The sequence below is a fragment of the Cotesia typhae genome, unplaced genomic scaffold, assembly GCF_013202065.1.
Source record: "Cotesia typhae breed Kobodo isofemale line unplaced genomic scaffold, CoteBio_Ctyphae contig_11, whole genome shotgun sequence".
Taxonomy (NCBI): Eukaryota; Metazoa; Arthropoda; class Insecta; order Hymenoptera; family Braconidae; genus Cotesia; species Cotesia typhae.
The window spans coordinates 1,539,328-1,562,974 of record NW_027423711.1 but is presented as its reverse complement, the minus strand read 5'-3'; the positions used below and the strand labels follow the sequence as shown (position 1 = coordinate 1,562,974).

Genomic DNA, 23,647 nt, shown 5'->3' with positions numbered 1-23,647 from the left:
CAACTTTTGAACCTAGATTTTCAATACTATTTGAACTGATTTAGACCGAAAAATTTTGAAAGGACGAAAATAAAATTTTCAAAAAAATGTGTTGACGATAAATTCATGACAAAAAATAAAAAAAAAAAAAAGGGATTTTTTTTTATTTATAATCTGTTTTTTTTTTTTTTTTTTTTTTTGTAATAGATTCTTCTATTGTTCTTACAATATCTCGTCGATTACCAACATTTACGTCAGAATCAGTTAATTTGTCCAAAAGTTATTGCAGTTCAAATGTGTTCAAAAAAGTGTTTTACTGAATGCAAACTAGACTTTTGAGCTCAAAGAGCTCAAAAGCGTATAACAGTTCCATCGGAGCTTGAAGAACTCAAAAACTTGGTCGTTATAGGTAAAATTTGATGCGCTTCGCATTTGAAATCAGCGGTAAGTAAAAATAATGAATAATATTTTTTTATCACGGACTTTTTGATCGTAAGAAAAAAAAATTATAATTGCATATAATGATTATCCCAAAAAAAATTTTACTTCCCATTTCTAACCTTTAGCTTTAAAAATTAAACATATTGAACTTCTGGATATGAACATTGAAAATTTTGAAAAGTTATTGATTTTAGTCTTAAAAAATTCAAGTTTTTATCAAATTTTGACGTTTTAAAGTCCTATTTTCATAAATTTTTTTTTTTTATAACCGGAAATTCAAAACTTTCAATTTTTTATAGGCGGGAAGTTAAAAAATGAACATGAAATTTTTTTTATATACACCCTTACGGATTTCTATTTTCCAAAATAATTCTGCTTTCTATTTTTACCGTAAATTATTACATTCCTGTATTGACTTGATTGCGATAAGTAACACTAATTATTATAAATTATTATATCATAATAAATTTAAACAAAAAATATCTAGCAGGCAAACAAGCAAAAATTCCAAGCTTAATGCATAAAAATAAAAAAATTAACTTACGGATGGGAGACTCGACGGTGAAGATTTCTCATGGACATCGAAGTCCTTGTCCTTGTTCTGGTGGAGCTGGATGATGGTATTCCGTTATTGTTGAGGTTATTATTATTGTTACTTGCGATAGAATTGGAGGTGGAAGTGGAGGTAGAAACGGAGACGGTGGAAGTTATGGGGTTGGAAGTTGGAGCTGGTGTGATGTTGGAACTTATAGAGTTGGTGGTGCTGTTGGAAATGTTATTATTGGTGTTAGAATTGGTGTTGGTATTGGAGAAGGTGTTTGAGATCACACTCGGGTTTGGGGTTGTGTGACGCGTGGCAGGGGAGACATCATGCTCCCCCGTGGCCACGGCCACCCCCGTTAACCCCGAAGTAGCCAGCACTGGGTGACGATTTAAGCGGCCGGTTAAAGCCGCACCACCAAGACGACGAACGAGTACGCGAACTAATCGACGCGCCAAGCGCGCACCCGCGGCGCCCGCCCCCACGCTGACGGTACCCTGGCCCACCCCCCCTGTTTAAGGGGGTGGTGGCGCAGCACGCACGCGAGTACTAGCTGTTAATGTCCGATCGACGAGGATCAAGAGTCCGCGTGTTGACGACGTCTTATGTCTTCTTGATTTTTATTTTCTAAAGCACTTAAGAAGTGTCTACAGTCAACACTCACTGTCACTTATTTTATTATATATTTATAAATATATATTTATGCACTAGCGTTACTGCACACACAAATCCTTAGATACATCGATTTATTGTTCCACGGTGACACTGAAGCAGGTAAAAGTCCTGAAATGATAAGATTTCTGTGTTAAAATGTCAAAATGGATTTTACTTTTATTATATATATTTATTTTATAAGATTCATAGATGACACAGGGGCGTTGATATGGGTGTTGACAGTTTTTCTTTATTTCAGGTTCAGACCTTTCAAGCTGTGATTTGATTTACATTTTATGAAAATATGCTTTTTTTCTAATTCAAGATTGATAGTCTTTAACTTGTCACATTGAATATTTTATTTATCTTAGTTTTACTACATTTTTTTAACCGAATTTCCCTTCTGGTGATAAAAGTCAAAGGGAATGCTTTTGATGGGTGTTTTTACGGTAAAATCAAAGTAAAACATGGAAGTAATAGCTCCCGTCATGATTTAGTTTTTTTTTTTTTTTTTTTTTTTTTTTTTTTTTTTTTTTTTTTTTTTTCTTACTTTACTACTATATAGTTAAATTTTTGATACTAGCAACCAGCAGTCACTATATGACTCCTGAGAATTACAAATAATGAATAAAAAAAAAACTTTAAGTTAATGATTTTTCGATATTTTTAATCATATCATAGTTTGAGTAGTTTTAATAAAAATTTAATAAATTATAATCCGATATCAATAATTTTAGGTACATTGTGACGGAAAAACCTTATAGAACCTACAAACTATTCACAACTACTTGGAAAACTTGACATAAAAAATTAATTATCAACAAAAAAATATATAAATTTAACGATAAATAAAAATTCCTCTCAATATCAAAATATTCTCATCATGAAATTTTTCTTATAATCTTTACTATTTAGATCAGGAATTGACTATCACAAAAAAAAAATATCAGACCGTGAAAACAAATAAATTCAGTTATGGCCTTTCTGATAATACAAAATTTCACATAGAAACCTACTTGATTAAAAAAATATGCCCGTCGAAAAATTTTCCTTATTCTCTTTATTATATGGATAAATATTTGAGATATAACCATATATTAAAAATAAAATAAATAAATAAACAAATTTTATCCGGCTTAAAATGCAAATCTATTTAAAAATACTGCAATAATTTATCATAACTAGAAAATCGAATGCGCATTGCGCGCTTCTGTCAAAATGTTTATTACCGACAATTTAATTAATCAATTTTTTACAAATTTTACGCATTAATATTTAACCATTGCCATGGTAACCGTTGCCATAGTCACCGTTGCTATGGTAACCGTTGCCAAAGTGGTCACCATAGCAACGAAAAGCGACAACAATGAAAACGTCACATCAACTTTTTAATAAATGATTTATTAACTATCACTGAAAATCACATGCAATCTTGACAAAGTACAGATTCGGGTCAAGACCTTTCCAATAATACTGAATTTAACTCGTTAAAACTCATTTTATCATATAAATACGCCGGTAACAAAATTTTCCTTATTCTCTCAATTATATAGATTATATTGTACGAATAAAATATTTAAGTAAGCATTGTTTCTAATTTTCATCATTTTGATATTTTGTCAATTAATAATTTCGAAAATCTTAGTCAACACTTAATTTAGATTTAGTTTTGACTTCACGCCGATAAACAATAAATATAATTTAATTATTTGTAAATTTAAAAATTTATATTGTTAACATTTTTTAAAAATTTTGCTAGTAATTGAATAATAACTCGCTTTTAATCGCCATTTGATAATCGTACATTAAACTCGACTAGTATTTAAAATTAGAATTATTTTCACACCTCTTTGATTTATTAAAATATTTCCATTCTAATCAAATATAAAATATTTAAACAATGTATTTTTCATTAAGTTGATATTTAAATTTCTCAAAAAAAAAATCAAGTAAAAATTGTCACTTATATATAATAAATTACAATATTTCAAACTTTCAAAGTGATGAACTTGAAAACATATTAACAAACCATGGTTTGCAAATGCCATTATTCGAAAAAATAAGAGTCGATAAATGTAAGGCAATTTTTTTTCTAAATGTAAATCCACGAAAATATATCTCGAATTATGAACCAAATATGATAAATACGAGCCATATATTGCTCGTGACTGCAAAATATCTTTATTCTTTTTTTGTACAGAAATTTATATCCGATTGTTTATCATAGCATAACACCGATAAAGACATAATTCGAGCGAAAAGTAAAGACTATATAAAAGCGCAAAGTAATGAGTGAGGTTACTCGATAAGACAAAGTAAAGTGAAAATGTTTATACTGGCATCAAAAAGTGATATAAAAGACAAAGATAAACTATTAGAAGAGAATGACTTTTCACCTAGATCGTAAAAATGACATCTGCGGATTACGACTAGTACTACTGTACGACTTGAATCAGACAAACATAGACACACACATATATGTATATATGTAGGTAAAAAAAATATCATATGGATCGCAGAAAGTTGGTTCAGTAAGTAAAAACGTGACTTTTCGTTTGTGGATCAATTCAACTTTATTAAAAACGGCATTGAGCTGTGGGACGAGCTAGTGAGTCTATATCTCTTTCGTTCAACTACGTATCGACTGCGGAAATATATATTTCAATGCAGACTTTCGATGCGATACACGTATCGCGTGGCACAGCTACGAATATTTATTATATTCACGTTAAGAGTGATAGAAAAGTTACTAAAAAAGAAAAAATAAAATAAGTAAATAAATTACAAAAAAAAAAAAAAATTGATTACGAGGAAGAAAAAAATTCGCTCACTGAAAAAAGTTTAAAATGAAAATCAGGTTACAAATGGAAAAAACATGTGGGCAAAAAATTTGTCCCCATAACAGACGGTAATCCAGATAAATTTAGCGTTATCAATGTAGTACTCGTGAGTAGTCGGAATGAAATTCAAAACGTTAAACAAACTTTTAAACTCGAGTTACTATAATTCTATCTCGTTTTCAGCATCCATCCATCATCTAGTGCAGTCTCATGTACACTATGCCGGAGCCATAGTAAAGTGAAAAAAATTCGAATAGGAGTAGTGTTGATAGTATATACACATACAGCCGAGCAAAGCGTGTTTCTACCCGTTATTATTATGCCTCTGAGTACCTTACCCTTATATTTATATATATACTCAACTAGATACCCGACGAGCTAAAGCGCTTTATATTGACTGATTTTATCCTGCAGCAAGTTACATAATAAGTTTAGTTGTACGAGTTTAGCGATGATAAAACGTGTAAAAATAATTCTACTAGTTTATTATGACGATGCAGCTTTCGAGTTATTATTAACGCATGATAAAAAATCATAGATTCCAGTCCAACTAGTTATTTATCAGAGAAATAGAATCTCTTTTATGCGAGACTTTTTTTCATACAATATTAAACTTACTGCGAATTTTGTTGAGAAGTCTTATAAATTATTTAAAACTTGATTGTAAAAATTTTAGAATTATAATTTATTTGACTCATGTGCACTAATTAGATCTATTTATAATTATCTGATAAATTACAATTCAATTATTGTGGCGTTAAAGTGTTGTACTTATGATAAATACTTATTAAGTAGTATTTACCGGAAAATTTTGTTTAAAAAAAAAAATAAAAATAGCTTGCAGTCAATCTATTGGCCCGGTTAGCCTACAGTAGTTCCAGTGAAAGCTTTTTTGCTTTGATAAAATTCTGGTTAGTTTTATTTATTAAACGTTAGTTTTTTATATTAAAATTTGACGTTAATCTCTCATGTTTAATGAATAAATTCAATGTTTCAGTATCAGTGATTTTTTTTCGGTGCAATGAAAGAGACAGATAAAATCACTATATAGTCGTGTCATATGAATTTCCGATTTCATCGATTTCATCGATTTCATTTTATCTTTTATTTTTAATTTTTAATCTTCTAAAACATATTGGTTATTTATTTATTGTAGACTTTATTAGTTTTTAGCAAATAGTTTTTTTGGTGGAAAAATTTGAAAATTTCTTCTTTTTTTTTTATTTATATAATGAATAGGTATTGGTTGTAATGTAAATAAAGCAAAAATAAAAGCTTTTTGAAACAAAAAGCCCGCACATTGTTTACAAAACATTTTTCATAAATTTTACACAGATAAAATTTCCTACTAAAATATTTCGTCAATCACCTAAAAAGCTAACATGAAAAATATAAAAAAAAATCATTATTGATTTATCAAATTACTAATGATTTAACATAGACAAAAATTGAAAAAAATGACTAAATAATGCACCCTAAACCTTAAACTCCCGATGTTATGCAACCAGTATTATCCATAATACCCGTAGAACATACTTTATAGATAGCCGAGTAATCTTAATAAGTTAATAATACTAAATGGTTTTCCGATCTCTCTGACTACCGGAGAGTAAAGCTATCCAGTTCAGTGTGATGTTCAACAAACCCACACCGAGAAATATATCCTTTATACCACCGACTGTTCCTAATTCTCTGATCTAATTTGTTGATGCAGATATGTTGACACCACTCAGGTCTCTCAAGAGAGCTATGTTAATCAGCATCGGATCAATATCACGACAAAACTTTCCGAGAAATCGATTTATTAATTTAAGCTCCCTCATGCTGATGCTAATGCTACCGTTCCCTCACCCCACTGCTTTGGTTCACCCTCAAAATAAACAAGCAAAAAAATTAATGAACAATTATCCATCATAAACTCACCTGTAATTCCATAAATGATTGCACCGTATCCCATGACATTCTCATCCATTTCAGTTTTTAAATATCCTTCCCAGAAATTCCCAGGAAAAAAAAACATCAACGTGCTCAGCAACTCGATGTACCGTTATAGATTGTTCAAGCCCGTCGACGTTAAATCAGAAAAAAACGTTATTATTTTTATTTTTATCATCTTTTTCAGCATCCTTTTTCCTCCCTTTTTATCAAATTCTTCTTCTTCTTCTTCTTCTTTCTCTTCTTCTTATTCGTATATTTTTTTTTAGATCCTATTCTTCTGACAACCCCTCGATTATCATCACTCTCGTCACGTATTCTCGCACCTCGCCAGAAAACTCTTTAGTAAAAAAGGATGCCTTGGTCTTCACCATCAACAGAAATAACGTTTTGTCATAAGTCATAACGTGACTTACAGCCCTGTAAGTAAACCATAGAACAAAATACTTTATTATATGACAATCCTTTAGATCCTAAAAAATCACCATTTTTATTATTAACATCAATAATGAACTAAACCAATAATTACAATTACTTTAAAAAATAAAAAAAAAAAAAATAGCCAAACACCAAAAAGTCAATTTAGGTATGATTTGTTCATCTTAATGATATTTATATAATAACTTTTTATACGAATTCTTCAGTACATACATACATCAATAAACATATGTATGAAATTGGTCACACGCGAACGATTCATTGATTAAAAGAGGTGATAGAAGAGTAACACACAGCTGGTCTAGAGCATCAGTGCAGCAGCGGAACCAATTCATCCGTGAATCACGACTAGCAAACGTCATCAGAACATATCAATCCAATTATATTGTTGCCTTCGATTTTATCAATCCTTGGATGCTACCAACCAGCAGTAGCTCCAATACCAATAGCTTCGTACAGTAACCAACACAAAAATAACATTCAAGGACAATCCAAGTCTCAATGGGTCTCAATAGTGCACAGCATCAGCAGCAACTCTATTTGTAATCCATTAAAAAATTTTCACCAGCCATCACTGAGCTGTAACGCTGCCGATTTACTGAATCAGATCCATATAACGGTGCCGAGATCACCATTGCCGAGCATACTGATGACGATGACATTCCTCGTGATTGCAATTTAGTTCTCTTCAAAATTTCAGCTTCACGTGACCAATTTGACGGAGAAAAAATAAAATAGCTTGATTCTGGTATCGCGTCGGTCAAACGCCACTTTTTTTTCAGGTTACCAGAGTAAGAGAAGGTTAACTTTTTGACAACAGCCAAAGCATGGGTGTTATGATACTGGCACGGACAAGCAACACCATCAAGCATTAGGGTGAGCATCGTTTCCACTGGCAGGTGTGTCTATCCGTTACACACCTAGCTATCTTAGTATTTTTATTTCTTATGTTACTTGCGTTTCTTACCCTTGTCTTGTCTTTCTTGTCTGCTTTCTGAAACGTTATTAGTTAAGTTAGATGAATAATGTGTACTTAAATTATTATTATCATTTATATTATTTCAGGTTAATCGCCGGACAACCAGGATCGGCTGTTTCCTGAAACAGATCTTCTTACCAAGGACACGATTCACGACGTCACAAGTCACGTGCCCAAACGTTGATCACCTCAACACCGGTGTTGTCTTCACTGTCTGGCTGACCATCGCGTCTAATAAGCCGTGACAGTTAGCCTTAATTTACTCTGACTCTTATTGCATTTTATATTTTTTTTTTTTATCAGGTCATCATCCTACTTTTTAATAAAAAATTATTATATTTTTTTTTTTTTTTAAATACCGACACAACATTTATTTATTATTATTTTTTATTTTTTTTTTTTTTTGAAAGCCGGGTCGATTATTAAATTAGTTGACCGGCGAATTTTGGCAGTACTGAAACTGCTTACGATCCTCCATAGATATTAGTCTTCAGGACTCTAGGGTCGCGCAGGCTCAGAATTTTTTTAGTCCTTTACATCGAGCTGACTCCTTAGACGATCGGTTTTTTGCAAATGGTATTCTCGCTTTTAAATAAACGGAAATAGTTAAAAAATTATCTGGAATAAAATGACAAAATTTATACGAAATTTGAAGGTTAAGTTTAACCTTTGTGTTATTTATTATCAAAACGTTTTTAATTTTATTTATTTAAAATGTTGTTTTTGAAATAGCTGGTGTTTGTCTTCCGGTTGCAATTAATAGACAGTTATTTAAATCACGTACAAGTATGAGTGCATAGCAAACCCAATAACGACGTTAGGCGGCTGGCAGCCGGCCTCACACTGGCTATGACTTTCTCGCACCGTCACCGATTACGCGCCCCGCCTTGTCACTCGCTGAAACCAACCCCTCTTTTACTATCTCAAGCTTTACCTCATCTACTACCAACCCCTTGTTATACTGTTACTCCCTCTCTGCCTTTATTCATCCCCTTAAACACTCATCTCCTTCTTCTTGTCAACACTCCCAGCGCCTCACTGCGGCCGAAACTTAAACCATATACATTTTTCATCCCTTATATACATAGATATCAATAAAAACTTGTTATCTAACAACAATTCACTTTTTTATTAAATAAAATCCTACTGAAGCCCTCTTATGTTTTCCGCAATTACTTTTATTCAAGCAATCATTTATTTATTAATTTTTTAATTTTAATTTTAAAATTATAAATACTTTTTTATTTAATTACAAAAAAGCATTAAAATAATTGAAAGAATTTTTTTTACTTTCTTTAAATGATTACTTTTCTCAAAAAATTACAGAATTAAAAATTTTAATTTTTGCAATTTACAGTTTTACTGTAAAATAAAAGACTCAATTTATGAACAAATATTTTCTTCTTTATTGATTTAATTTGTTACCATTAAAACTTTTTAATTTTATTTAAATAACATTACATGATAAATTTTTATTTAATATAGAGATTTAATTTTTTTTTAATTATTTCTTTTTATTAAAATAAATTTTTAATGAAAAATTATGACACTAAAATTAGCAGACGTCTGAAAATTTTTGATTTTTTTTATGAATTAAATTACAACTAAAAAGATAATTCTAAAAAATTGCACTTATAGTTTTCCAAGTTTTTAACAGGTAAAAATTTTTTTTTAATTGTTTAATTGAAATTTTTTCAATTAAAAATTTTGAAATGTCGAATAACTTCATTTTCATTAGAAAATAGTTCCAATAATTAAATCAGGAAGAAAACAGAATATATGTTAAAAAAAAGTATTAAAACTCAAAAAAAAATTTGTTTTAAACAATGAAAGAATGAAAAAAAAATAAACTAAAGCCCTCTTATGTCTTCCACAATTACTTTTATTAAAGTAATCATTTCTTTAATTTTAATAGTAAAATTATTAAATTAAATTACAAAAAAGCATTAAAATAATTGAAAGATTTTTTTTACTTTCTTTAAATAATTACTTTTCTCAAAAAATTACAGAATTAAAAATTTAAACTTTTGCAATTTACAGTTTTACTATAAAATAAAAGACTCAATTTATGAACACATATTTTCTTCTCTATTGATTTAATTTGTTACCATTAAAACTTTTTAATTTTATTTAAATAAAATTACATTTCAAATTTGTATTAAATATAGAGATTTAATTTATTAAAAATTATTTCCTTTTATTAAAATAAATTTGTAATTAAAAAATAGTTCTAATAATGAAATCAGGAAAAAAACAGAATATATATTAAAAAAAAAAAAGTATCAAGGCTCAAAAAAAAATTTGCTTTAAACAAAAAAGAGTTTTAAACAATAAAAGAATTAAAAAATAAGATATTTTCTCAACATGGTCATTTATTTTTCACATTTATCAACACTCGTATAATTTAGTTTATATCTCTCGTCTTACTTTTTTCCATTTATTTATTTTATACTTTTTTCACCATCTCAAGTATGCAAGTACACATTCAGCCCTAACTTAGCGACAAAATAATCATATTAATTGTGAAAATTAACATACATAAGTGGACGTGAGTATGCATATAATATAAATAGAGCATATTGATGCAAATAAGCTTCGCAGCTCCGCGGAGCAGGTGTACAATTTCAAAAATTACTTATGTTTGGCATTTTGTTCGCTTTGGTAAATTAAACAGACGTTAAAAAGTATGGAAGACTATGTATATTCAATTAAATAATATATATAAAAATAAACACAACAATAAAAAGCTTACGAATGTAAATAAACTATAAAATATAAATTTTTACGTTAGAATTAGGTTTGATTTAATTTTAATTAGTTAAATATTCAACTGGAAGCTTTTAAAATATTTAAATAATCCGACACTGACAGTTAAAGCATCCAGTTGGAGAATACGTGCGGGTATGTGGATGAGGTAATTTTGTAGGACCTAGATTCAACGAATCCTCGCTTCCCTCGCTGAGTTCTTCGATACTGAAAGTGTCAGTAAGATCTTGTTTATGTTTACTCGTATCCTTGCCCCGCGAGATTGGAAATAAAGTAGTTTCATCCTCGCTGAAAACAACGATATTGAATTATAAAATTTCTAACTTATGTTATTGTTTTTCTTAACTTATAAAAGGTAAAGAATATATTTCACCTTTCGCTGTCACTTTGCCAGTACTCTACCAAGGGATGATGTTCGTTAGACTTGTGCGGAATAGGAAGTCTCTGAATTGGTATCAAACCACTCGAATTACTAGATGGTATAATTTTATCAGTACTGGATAATTTTATGTAGTCTGATCCCCGCTGGATCCTTTTCGCTTGTTCTATTCTCGCTTCTGTTAAAAAAATTGTCAAAAATTAAAAATTTTTGAGCTAAATAAAATTAAAACTAATGATAGTATCCGTTTAATCAAGTTGTAAATAACGGTTCCGCGCGTTTTCATCCTCCGACAAAACATCCTACAGACAAAATATCCCTGACAAATCATCCCCTACAAAATATCCTACAGACAAAATATGCTCCGACAATATATCCCAAGCAAAGTAATTTCAAAATAAATATATCCCCTTCACATAAATTTCCCTTGATAAAATATCCTAGACAAAATATCCCAAACAAAATGATTTCAAGACAAATATATCCTCTTCACATAAATTTCTCTTGATAAAATATCCTCGACAAAATATCCTCCGACAAAATATCCCCCGACAAAATATCCTACAGACAAAATATTCCAAACAAAAAAATGTCAAGACAAATATATCCCCTTCACATAAATTTCCTTTGATAAAATATCCCACCACACAAACTTTCAAACACATAAGATTGTTACCGTATTGCGCCCTTTTAACATGGTTTTTATGTATGTTTATTCGACATTAGACCAACACAAATGCGGGTAATCGTGTTGCACCCTTTTATCATGGCTTTTGTGTGTGTTTATTTGACATTAGACCAATACATAAGCTTGCCCAAAAATAATAACTCCATTATAATCACGAAATCAGTCAAAATTTATTAATTTAACAGCTCAAATACGGTAAACCAGAATTATAATAATTACAACTCAATCAGTTAATCAATTTTATGAAGTAAATATTTTGTCTGTAGGATATTTTTTCAGGGGGTATTTTGTTTGTCTGATATTTTATCGGGGGATATTTTATCGGCAGGATATTTTGTCGGAGGATATTTAGCCGGGAGATGAAAACACGCATTACCGTAAATAACTTAATATAAATGTTTAACTTAAATTAACTTACCTAGTTTTTTTTGCAATTGTTTTGTAGTACTGCGCTGAGGGGGTTGCGCTTGATTGCTACTACAACTACTGTCACTTGTCTATACAATTATTTAATTAAATAATATTAATTTATATTTTCTACCTTACAAACATTATCTTATTGTCATTACAAAAACTACTGATAAAAATTAAATGTTTTAATTAATGAGTCTATGAAAATCGATTATAATTAAAACTACTAATTAAAATTAAAAAATTTTATTTTCAGGCAGACTTAATCTGATTGCTTGATTGATAAGTAAATAAATTTGAAAACTTACCAAAAATAAGCTATCATCTTCAACATGATTCATAGGTTTTGGATCACTGTCAATTCCACTATCTTCCATAATATTTTTTTGTTTTTAAATCTCTGAAAAATGAAAAAAATTTTAGTACTCTTATTTATCGATAATTATATCTTTTAATTTAATTAAAAAAAATCAAATTAATTCTTAATATGAGGATTTAATAAATACCCATATGGACAACTTGTTGGAATGCGATGATGATAATGTTAATCAGGCACCGAAGTAAAGTATTGATTCGCTCAGATGATATAATTCAAAAAATTTAATAAAATAGCAACCCGACAGCATATCTTAAATTATTGAAATAATATAAAATAAAATATGTAAAGTAATATAACTTAAATGTGAAGAAGAATAAAAAAAACAACTTTTTGTGTCATACTTTCAGTACACGGGCTGTGTCAAACTGATGGCACATGCACCCTACAACTAGACTCTACTACAGTACGTGGATATTGTATTGATTTTCAGTGGACGACGACGCGAAAACATCTACGTTTTATGAAACAGTATCTTATTTTATAGGGAAATATAAATAAATCGTTTAGGCTATCGTTATCGTTTTAAAATCTATTGGTATATACCAAAATATATCAGAGAAGTTAATTCAAGGTATTGGATAAATTGAAAGTTATATACAGTAAAATGAGAAAATTAGTAAAAATATTGCAACGCCAATCACGAGACGTTATCATGACATTATCGGGTAAAATAAAAAATTATTGAATAGCGGTATCCAAGGCAACCGTATGCTGATATTATCATAAAATTAATGAAGATTTGTGAAATACTCAATTAAAAGTTATATTTAGAAACATTATTTGATTAAAACATGCCACAAACAATGAAAAAGAGTCCTTCGAAGATTTCAGATATTAGCAGAGACGTGAGTACTACTGTTTCGATATTTTCTCTTGGTTATTAATTAATTTATTTATTATTTAACCTTACTATTCTACTACTATGTATTATTTTTATTCTTCTGCAATTTTTATAAGTAATTGATTTTATTAATCGTAATAAATTTTTTATTACTTTTTAATTGTTAAAATTAATATTATTTTCTTGTCTATATAATTTTTGATAACAAATTGACTATTTCTTCTTACACAATTTTTAGTTTATAGTTTCCTTATTAATTATTGAATACAATTAATAATAATTTATTTTTTTTTAAGTCAAGCAATAAATAATAAAAAATTTTTTTTTTAGCTGAGTGTTGCAAGAGGTCGAACTTCAAGAATGGATTTAGTTGCCGGTGATATGGACTGGTGGAAAGGAAAAGTATTTTTAAAGCCCGAAGATCAATTACAGTTAACAGAAGCAGTAAGTTGAAATTTTACAGAAGCAAAAGAAAATAAAAAAATTTATTCAAATTATAAATTAAGGAACTGCAAGAAGAAATAACAAAAGTACTTACATCGGGTGATCCTCGAACATCTGATGCACTAGTCGAGTGGTCGTGGAAAGAACACAAGTTTATAAAACTGCCCAATCCATCAAACATAATTACCATAATAAATATCCCTGGAACGCTTTTACACCGAGACTCGGAAGATGCAAAAATGCAGCTGGCCGGCGGTTACCAAGGTAAAACAAAATATATTGCACAATAAAACCAGATAGGAAATAAATTTTATGGAAAAATATATAAAATATATTTGCAAGAAATTTTCAATCAGCTGCTGAAGAATTAATAGAGAGAAAAGAAGCCATTGAACAAGTCGCGGAAATTGAAGAAGATAGAGAAGACGACGATGCTGGTAATTTTATACTTTTTACTTCACAAAAACTTTTATATCTATTTACTATTTTTTTCTTCTGACACTTTTGATATTCTAGATGATGAAGCTGATGGTAAACAAGGCGATGGAGCTGGAGAACAAGAAATTGAGGCTGAAGAAGAAGAAATTGGCATGGGAAAACCTAAAAAAGTTCCGAATCAATTTAATTTTTGTGAACGTGCTGCTTTAACTTACAGTAATCCCGTTCGAGTACGTAATTTAATTATTTATAAATATCGCGTGTAAAAATTACACGCCCTTATGGCACCCAGGAACCATAAGGGCGTATAATAAAAATCCTATTTTTTTTTTCCAAGTCCAAAAAAAATTTTTAGTTTGGAGAAAATTTTTTTTTTGCATTTTTATACATTTCATACAAAAATACGTTGATTTTCGAAAAAAAAAATTTTTATACGCCCTTATGGCATCCGAGGTCGGTCCCGGGAGCCATAAGGGCGTATAAAAAAATTTTTTTGAAAACCGACGAATTTTTTCATGAAATGTGCAGAAATGCAAAAAAAAATTTTTCTTCAAACTAAAAATTTTTTTGGACTTAGAAAAAAAAATAGAATTTTTATTCTACGACCTTATGCAAGATTTTATTAGCCCACTTTCTTGACAATATTAAACCGAAACCATTTTTAAACAAAAAAAAAATAAATAAATCAGGACATGAGTACGCAGACAGTCCCACCGCCGATAGCTTCGTTTAATTCCCACGTATTCCAATGGATTATCTTTGACGAGTATCAAGAAGATTATGCCCGTCAACAACGTGAAAAAAAAGAAAAGGAGCGCAAACAGTTGGTCCCCCAACAACAAAAGCAGCAGAAAGAAGAAGTGAAGAAAAAAACACCGGTTGAAACTGTGGCCGTTCACCAACGAATGCTCCAGGCTGCTAAAACTCTCGAGCGTATGGTCAATCAAAATATCTATGATGAAATATCACATGGTAAATTTTATTGAATTAAACCTCTTAAATAATTTTAATTGATTGAATGAACGTTTTAAGATTACCGATATTGGAATGATCCAAGCGACGAATTCAAAGATGGCGAGGGTTCCTTGCTGCCTTTATGGAAATTTCAGTACGACAAGACCAAAAAACATGACGTAACAGATATATGTTTCAATGCCCGCTACTACGATTTATTTGCAGTCTCTTTTGGATCTTGTAAGAAAATTTTTAATTAATAAATAATAAATTATGTTTTTGAAATTTTTTGAACTTCAAAATTGTTTCTAGTGTCCTTTGACAGTCCTGTGTCATATGGGACGGTTTGTTTGTTCAGTTTGAAGAATCCGTCATATCCGGAGTGGATTTGTGTCACTGAATCTCCGGTAATGTGTCTGGATTTTAACATTCAACACCCTCATCTTCTTGTTATCGGTAAAAAACTAAAAAATCGTTTTTTAATGCAATGAGAGAAAAAATTTCTGTTGAAAAAAATAGAAATTGGTGTGGAAAGAAATTAATTTATTGAAAATTGTCGACAACTTTATTTTTTAGTTCGAGACATCAAAAATTTTTTCGCAGTAACTTTCTTGTTGAAAAAAGGTTTTTTCATTTGGAAAAAAAAAAAAAAAAAAATTAATTTAGATAAACAACTTGCGAATTTTCATTCGAAATTGTTTATTCCCAAATCTAGAAAAATTTTTTTCGGTAATTATTTATAAGTGGGTCCTACCATTTTAATTTTCATTTTTTTGAACGAATTTTTTTTTTTAATTTTGATATATTTTTTTTGAAAAATACATAAAAAAAAATAATAATTAAAAAAAAGTCGATTTCCCCAATTGTAACAAATTTTTAAAGAAATTTATAAATTTTTTAAAAAATTGACATATTCAACTTTTTTTTTTTTTTTTAATTGTTCGTTTTTTTATGTACACGGAAAGAACAAGATGACACTAGATATCATCCCAGATTATACTGAGTGAAAACAAATTTCAGATAGTAGCTAGTATAATCAAGATTACAATGAGTGTAATCAAGATATCACGCAGTATAATGTGGATTTTTCTAGTTACTATCTGAATTTTTTTTTTTACCATAGATACCACTGAGTATTATCTGGGATGATATCCAGTGTCATCTTGTTTTTTCCGTGTACATAAAAGAACGAACAATTAAATAAAAAAAAAAGTTGAATATCACAATTTTTTTTTTAAATTTATAAATTTTTTTGAAAATTTGTTAAAACTGTGAAAGTTGACTTTTTTTTTAATTATTCTTTTTTTTTATTAATTTTTCAAAAAAAATATATTAAAATTAAAAAAAAAATTTTTGTTCAAAAAAATAAAAATTAAAATGTTAGACCCCACTTGTAAATAATTACCGAAAAAAATTTTTCTAGATTTGGAAAAAAAACAATTTCAGATGAAAATTCGCAAGTTGTTTATCTATATTAATTTTTTTTCAAATGAAAAAACCTTTTTTTTAACAAGAAAGTTACAATGAGAAAAATTTTGATTTCTTCAGTACAAGAAATAAAATTATTGGAAATTTTCAAAAAATTTAATTTTTTGTCACAACAATGGCGCCTGTTTTCAAAAGAAAATTTTTTTTTAGTATGTGATTAATACTTAAATGTTTAAGAACTTAATATAATTTATATAAATATGAAAGGTACTAAGGATGGTACAGTAGCAGTTTATAATGTAATGCTACCGGCAACTGCGCCTCAATATAAAAGTAACGAAGTTGTTCAGAAACACGGAGGAATTGTTTGGGAAGTAAGATGGGCACCGGATACGGAAGAAGGTAATTTGACATTTTACAGCGTGAGTATTGATGGTAAAATAAATCATTGGGTATTATATCAAAATGAATTGGGCTTGACAACAATTATGACTTTATATTTGAATCGATCACCAATTCCTGGTCCTGACGGTTCTTTTATTACTCTCAAAGGTAATTGTTATTTAAAACAAGTTTTTGATAGTGCTAATTATTACCAATTAATTGATTAATTTTAAGAATGATTTAAAAATAAGAAAAAAAAATTTTTTTCAGGCTGCGGAACTTGTTTAGCATTTCATCCAACAGACCACGATATATTTTTGGTTGGCACTGAAGAGGGAACAATTTATAAATGCAATTCGGCTTTTAGTAGCACTTATATGCTGACATACAATGAAGCGCATAATATGTCAGTTTATCGAATTGTTTTTAACAAATTTAATTCCAATATATTTGCTAGTTGTTCTGGCGATTGGAGGATCAAAATCTGGGAAGATAATCGATTGTGAGTGTTTTAAAAAAAATTTTTTTTATGAAATAATTTCTAAGATTGAGTTATTCCAGAGAACCTTTGTTTATGTTTGATCTTGGAGTACCAATTGGAGACATTCAGTGGGCGCCATACAGCTCGACAGTCCTGGCAAGTGTTTCTAATGATGGAAAAGTCACAGTATTTGATTTAAATGTTAATAAATATCGACCGATTTGTACTCAACCAATCGTTAGTAAGAAGAGAAGTAAATTAACAAGATTGGCTTTTAATAATGAGCTACCTTTTATTATCGTCGGCGATGATAAGTAAGTACAATTGAATTCAACTATTGAACAATTTAAAATTAATGTTAATATTTGTTGCAGGGGAACAGTAAACAGTTTAAAATTATCACCCAATTTACGAGCTAAAGTGAAGCCAACAAAAAAACAAATGCATTTAAATCATGCAGAATTGGAAGCAATGAAATTAGAAAGATTATTAAGCTTTGTACGCGAACCGCCAAATTTGACAACTTCAAAAGAAAAAAAAGATGCTAAATAAATATTTTTGACATAAAAAATTTATACTGTTATTAAATAATAAGATTTTAAGAAATAGTTGAATTTACTGCCATACATAGATTGTTATGAAATGCATCAAATTTAGATCTTGGACTAATTTATTAGATGATGCAACAGATAGTTATTCTAATAACATTGATTGATAGAATCATAAGATTATAATCCTTAAATCCTTGCTATAAATACATATTAATAAATATAGTCGATATAATCTGCATTTATGTAAGAGAGGATTCTATTTATAGATCTAAATTAAAAAAAAAAAACTAACTTGAATCAAGAAAATAATTTTGAAGAGTTTAATTGTCTTACTGTTGTGCACTTACTGAGGTAAATAGAAGACAATTATGATATTTCTACATTTTTCGGTCAAAAAAATCCCCGATAATTACTCATTTTTTCGGATATCGCAGTGGCTATTATCCTAAAGGGTGTAGCTTAGTTTGTCACTTTCAAAAATTCATTTTTTTTTTTTTTTTACATTTTTCTAATGTATATTTCAGGCGAAGCTTTGTAGAATAAATTTTAGTAAGGTTTCTTATAATTTTTTATTTAAAGAAACTTAAAACGCGTTTTTCTCATAACTACGATTCCACGGATGACTAACACGGTTTCTCTGAAACCCATCGGTCGGTCATTCTAAAATTTTAACCACATATTCGACACATAAATAGTTACAAAATAGATTACCATTTTGCTTAAATATTGATTTTTAATATTTTTTTTTTTTTTTTTAAATAACCGCGAAAAAAAAAACAATTCAAAATTTTTTTGTTTTTGTTACTTAACATTAACAACAATTGTTCAAAATTAATATCGATAGTCTATTTCGTAACCTTGTCATACCGAATCTAAAATACTTCAGAATTTTTGTTTCACATAAGCGGTTGCCGCGATATCGTCTAAAAGCCGTCATGCCTCCAAATTGTGACGTTCCGTTTGAGTACGAATTTTTTGTAAAAAAATCAAGATGAAAAATTCTTGAATTAAGTAAAATTTACTTAAACCAAGAAAAATTTCTTAGTTTAAGAACTAAGAAGATGAAATTCTTCAAAATTATTTACTTGATTCAAGTAAATTTTTTTTTCTGTGTAAAATGAAGAAATATTATTTTGATATTTAATTTCAATTTAAATAAATAAATCATTAATTGAACAAAAAATTACGCTGTAGATAAAAAATAAAATTATGAAAGACAAATAAAATTTTTAGATAGTAAAACAGTAAATTACTCCAATAAATAATTCTACCCTCTAATGACTAGTACACAGGAATCGTGGACAGATGAAGAATTATAAAGATTTAATAAATAATTCACATATATTTTTTGTTCAATAATTATTATTATCTCCCAAATATAAAATCAAAACTGCACAATTTAGTTAAACATTAATATGAATAAGAGTTAAAAAAAAGTTTTATTTAAGTATAGCAAAAACTGAGCAGTACGTCAAGTAATTGATTATGTCATTCTATTGCATACTTTATTGAATATTATTGGCACCATTCCCCAAGTAATCGACCGTAAACAATCTAGATAACGTTAAACTTGACACATTTATTATTAATAAAAATGAATGGAATGATTATTAATAATAAATCCAACTACAGAGCCTAAATAACAGGAGATCGGAGAAAAAATAGTTATAATTATTAAAATCTAGCACTTAATTAATTAAATAATTTGCCAGGTAATTCTGGATTCTCGACAACACCTTTATAATACTTAATTTCTAAAAAATCCCTAATATTATTAGGACTAGGCACTTGCCTACCCGCAAATTCAATACTCGACATTGGATGCAAAAATTGTTCCGGAAAATCGCGGTTCTTTAAAAACCAAGAATCGCGTGTCATTGTACCATTTTTAACATAGAAAGGAAGTAAATTAACATGTAAACGATTTATTTTAGAATATTGGACTTTATAAAATTCTCCTTCAGTCGCTTTCTCCCAAACGAACCCGTGATTATCGGTGACAGGTTTATTACGTGCTTTAACTAACCACGGTGAACGATTTAGATCATCCCGATTGATCCCGATTTCTACTTGATAATCCCACGGTAAAATGTCACCATTTTTCATTGCACCTAACAGCGAACTGCCCTCTAGCCAAAATCTGATTCCCACCTCTTCTAATTTATCAAAAACGTGATGAGCAACTTTACGTAAACCAGCCAGGCAACAGGGTGGTGTGAAACGATTTTGATACAGATACGATGGTACTCCATTAACTATTGATCCAAAACAACGTGGCGTATCTCGTGAACATCCATACCAATCAACAGCACTCGATGCTCTGATTACTCTTTTGAATCCTAATTTTTCAAACATTGATCGTTCTCGTTTTTGATGGAGCTGTTGCAATTTCCATTGTGATTGTTGACTTCGAAACAATGATTTTCCTTCATTCAGCTGATGATTCTTCATTATATTAATCTAATAAAATCATTTATATTTATTATTATTAAAGATTATTATTTTTTACAAGCATTGAAAACTAAAAAAGTAACATTCGGCGGATCAAAAAACGATTTGAGGCATCTAAAAGGACTTCCATAAATTTAGTTTTTCTGAAAATTAGAGAAAATTCGACAGACTCATTCAAAAGTTATAAAAAGTTTAAAAACGGCTAATTTTATAAGTTTCTGCAGTAAGAATTTGCTAAATTTACGTAGCCACAGATTTTTGTTTTTCCCTATTTTATAAATCGCGCGCCTAAAGGTAAAAGGGCTTATAACAATTTATGCGCCCTTTTACCTTTGTAAAGATAAAAGCGGGAAAGATTTTTTTTATTTGTAATCAAGTAGTAGACACATTCTAAACTAAAAATTGAAAAAAAAATTTTAAAGGTAAAAGGGCGTATGTTTTTAATTACACGCACCTTTACTTTTAAAAATTCGAAATTTTGGTGATCTAAAGGTGAAAGGGCGTATAATTTTTTTTCGGTAAGTTTACAAAGGAACATATTCGTAGTTTAAAAATGTGAAAAAAAAGCTTTCCGTGGTAGTAGCGGCGTAAAACCTTAACTGTACAATTTTTTAAAGTTACAAAATATAATATATCCAAAAAACAATAAAGTACGCGTGATTATTTTCTTTTTTTTATTTTAAGAAATAGCTATAAAATTTAAAAACATGAACAATTATCATGGAATTAAAATGTTTGAAGAAAAATGAGAAATTTTTAAATATTCAAATGTTATAATTTTAAAATATTACAATGTTTTAAAAAAAGCGGAAAATTTTTAAATATTTGATTGAAATCTGTCATTATGATTTTTTTTATTACTTAATTTTTATATAATTTGTTTTTCATTGATTTATTTTCTATTTGTTGATATTACACTTTGCAAATGATTCTGTTATTTTAGTATAACTCGTCTTGTGAAACTATTATTTAATATTTGGTATCAAAACTACAATTTTTTTATACGCCCTTTTACCTTTAAGTAATACTTTTCATAAAGCTGAAAGGGCATATGTCTTGAGATGCACCCTTTCAGCTTTAGAATATTAACTTTTTTTTTTTTTTTTACAGATTTTCACTTTTCAGACAATTTTAAAACAAATAGCAAAAAAAAATTTTTTTATACGCCCTTTCACCACAAATCCCTATTAACCCTTAGCTATAAGCCCTTTTACCTTTAAGCACGCGAAATGACTGAATTTATATATGGTGAAATTTCCATTTCACTAATTTCATTAATATCATTTTTTTTATTTGCAGCTAATTTTATAAATGACATTATCAACTAATTTTCAAATTTATAATTTGTAAACGTTCTAGTTTACAAATGGCTATTTTCCAGTAAACTTAAAAACAAACTTAAATTAATGACCACGATTGTATGTATACATACATATTAGGGTGTGTCAAAATTCAATTTTCATGAACCTTTTAAAATTGAAATTTTGAGTTCCGCTTTTGGCAGAATTTAATTTGGGTATTTCTGCTGAAATTTCAAATTTTGGCCGGAAATGTCCAACTAAATCTCCTGTTAAAAATTCTATGAAAATCAAATAAATCGTCTCACCCCAAAATATCTTGGGAATGCCTAAACACAGCTCTTGCTAAAAGTGGAACTCAAAATTCCAATTTTAAAAGATTCTTTACGGAAATTAAATTTTGGCACACCCTAATACATATATAAACTTTTGAACCATATGTATTTTCTGACTCAGCTCGTCGAGTTAAGTCAAAATTGCAGTAGTAAGATTTCTATGAAATCGACTAAAAATTAATTACAAAAAATTAATCCAAAAATTTTTGCATATTAAATACTCACTTTGATATTAGCAACAGTTGTTTGCAGATACAATGCATCCATAAACGGCAACATGAATGGCTCAGATAATTTTTTAATGCATGTGTATCAATTAGAGTCGCATGTTTACCAGTAATAGCATCGCAAGTTGTACCAGTCGTTTTGGTAACACGCAAATTCCATTCTTTTATCTTAACATGTAATTCTAAACAATTCAAAGAATTTTTGCCAATTGGTAATGCTATCGCACCTGTTTCTGTTGCATGTAATACAGCTTCCTATAATTAGTAAAAATAAATTATATTAATTATTTAAAAATCTTAAAAAAAATTTGAACTTGACAAGAATTTAAATAAAAAAAAAAAAAAAAATAGATATAAACCTGTAAAACTTGTTTACTTGATATCCTCGTAGCGTCAGGCAAAAATAGCACGAATTTAGTCTGTATAAAATAAAGTGGATTTCTATCTTCGAAAGACCTATTAAAGTCTGGTTGTAAATTTATTAATTTAACATTATTTAAACTATCATTTGCAAAATTTAACTCGAGGGGTGGGTAAGGTAATTCGTTACAAACTATAAGGATGGGCATGGCAGGAAATGAATTAAGGACGGAGTCTACTGTTGCCGCAACATCATTTTCGAATGTTTCAAATTGGCGTATTACTATTGTAATTAATCGTGCTAATCTTCGATGAAGCTTCTGGGGGTTGTCCACCGATACGGTGGCACCCGTTGACGATTTTAATGTATTCTGTGATGTAAATAACCACCATATCTTATGCCACACAATTATATTACCAAGTAACGCCAGAACCAACAAAGTTCTCACGAACTTTACTCGCATTATTTTTATCGATTGGTGAGTGTTGTCATTGCACCCGACAACTCAACCGTTTTATTAAATATTTTATTTACTTGTTGTTTAAACTTTTACTCCAGTTATTTTTTGTTCACTTTACGATTATTATTTTATCAATGAAATACATTGTCGGTTATTATTTAGTATGGTTTATACAGTGACCTGGAGGGTGAAGTCTTTGATTAAACAATCACGCGCATGCGATTCCATTTACGAACATGCGCTACAATTTTTTTTTAACTATAATAACAATATAAACACGTAACAGTTTAATTAGTCCTACATTATTTACTATTTTCATTTATTCCCTTCCACAGGCACAGTATATGGTAAATTAATGCAACTCATTAGTTGTCGTTGGGATCAATTTGATGCTATTACTTGTCATGGGATCAAACGACATGAAACCATTCTGTTAAGCAGATATACTTCAGTTGATAGTTTTAATATTTAATACTTTTTTTATTTCTATCAATAATTTATATAAATTTAAATATTAAATAAATCATAATTTTATTCTTGAATTAAAAAATTTATTTTTTTTAT

General features: G+C 28.9%; 4 protein-coding genes and 1 long non-coding RNA gene across 6 annotated transcripts in view; 2 read left to right on the top strand and 3 right to left on the bottom strand.

The window, feature by feature from the left end:
* The window catches only part of LOC141526628 (uncharacterized), a 64,151-nt gene extending 57,724 nt beyond the window's left edge, over positions 1-6,427 (bottom strand). The window contains exons 1-2 of the mRNA XM_074241678.1: positions 6,379-6,427; positions 965-1,340 (exon numbers count right to left, since the gene is read on the bottom strand). Coding sequence (XP_074097779.1) covers positions 965-1,340; positions 6,379-6,427 — 425 coding nt within the window. The remainder of the gene's footprint in view (positions 1-964; positions 1,341-6,378) is intronic.
* A 92-nt stretch (positions 6,428-6,519) lies between these two features.
* LOC141524046 (uncharacterized) lies at positions 6,520-8,862 on the top strand. Its single transcript, XR_012478661.1, has 3 exons — positions 6,520-6,812; positions 7,611-7,704; positions 7,894-8,862. It is a non-coding gene; the product is annotated as an uncharacterized LOC141524046 (long non-coding RNA).
* Positions 8,863-10,161: 1,299 nt separating this feature from the next.
* Positions 10,162-12,774, bottom strand: LOC141523957 (uncharacterized). The gene is made up of 5 exons (XM_074237552.1): positions 12,558-12,774; positions 12,360-12,451; positions 12,059-12,137; positions 10,947-11,130; positions 10,162-10,861 (listed from the first exon to the last, which is right to left on the bottom strand). Exons 2-5 carry the CDS (start codon positions 12,426-12,428, stop codon positions 10,657-10,659), a joined length of 537 nt encoding a protein of 178 aa, XP_074093653.1. The 5' UTR covers positions 12,429-12,451; positions 12,558-12,774; the 3' UTR covers positions 10,162-10,656.
* A 156-nt stretch (positions 12,775-12,930) lies between these two features.
* Positions 12,931-19,247, top strand: LOC141523926 (dynein intermediate chain 2, ciliary). 2 transcript variants are annotated; one of them, XM_074237516.1, is made up of 12 exons: positions 12,931-13,275; positions 13,602-13,715; positions 13,778-13,979; positions 14,072-14,152; positions 14,232-14,383; positions 14,843-15,125; positions 15,186-15,347; positions 15,420-15,563; positions 16,803-16,937; positions 17,190-17,421; positions 17,481-17,714; positions 17,775-19,247. In XM_074237516.1, exons 1-12 carry the CDS (start codon positions 13,222-13,224, stop codon positions 17,950-17,952), a joined length of 1,971 nt encoding a protein of 656 aa, XP_074093617.1. In that variant the 5' UTR covers positions 12,931-13,221; the 3' UTR covers positions 17,953-19,247. The 2 variants fall into 2 exon arrangements, with proteins under 2 accessions (XP_074093617.1, XP_074093610.1); XM_074237509.1 differs by having other exon boundaries at positions 12,959-13,275; positions 16,803-17,087; positions 17,775-19,169.
* A 64-nt stretch (positions 19,248-19,311) lies between these two features.
* LOC141523940 (ribitol 5-phosphate transferase FKRP) lies at positions 19,312-23,552 on the bottom strand. Its single transcript, XM_074237529.1, is given in 4 exon segments — positions 19,312-20,411; positions 22,261-22,337; positions 22,340-22,517; positions 22,622-23,552. Coding segments are annotated over 4 exon segments (1,488 nt in total). The 5' UTR covers positions 23,087-23,552; the 3' UTR covers positions 19,312-19,643.
* Between the last annotated feature and the right edge of the window lie 95 nt (positions 23,553-23,647).

Excerpts from the sequence above, each read along its gene's own strand:
- LOC141523957 (XM_074237552.1), bottom strand. The coding sequence starts at position 12,428 with ATGGAAGATAGTGGAATTGACAGTGATCCAAAACCTATGAATCATGTT. Across the intron at positions 11,131-12,058 it reads ACAATTGCAAAAAAAACTAG|AAGCGAGAATAGAACAAGCG; the intron begins GTAAGTTAATTT and ends TTTTTTTAACAG. Across the intron at positions 10,862-10,946 it reads TGGCAAAGTGACAGCGAAAG|CGAGGATGAAACTACTTTAT; the intron begins GTGAAATATATT and ends CGTTGTTTTCAG.
- LOC141523926 (XM_074237509.1), top strand. The coding sequence starts at position 13,222 with ATGCCACAAACAATGAAAAAGAGTCCTTCGAAGATTTCAGATATTAGC. Across the intron at positions 13,716-13,777 it reads AATTACAGTTAACAGAAGCA|GAACTGCAAGAAGAAATAAC; the intron begins GTAAGTTGAAAT and ends TTATAAATTAAG. Across the intron at positions 14,153-14,231 it reads TAGAGAAGACGACGATGCTG|ATGATGAAGCTGATGGTAAA; the intron begins GTAATTTTATAC and ends TTGATATTCTAG.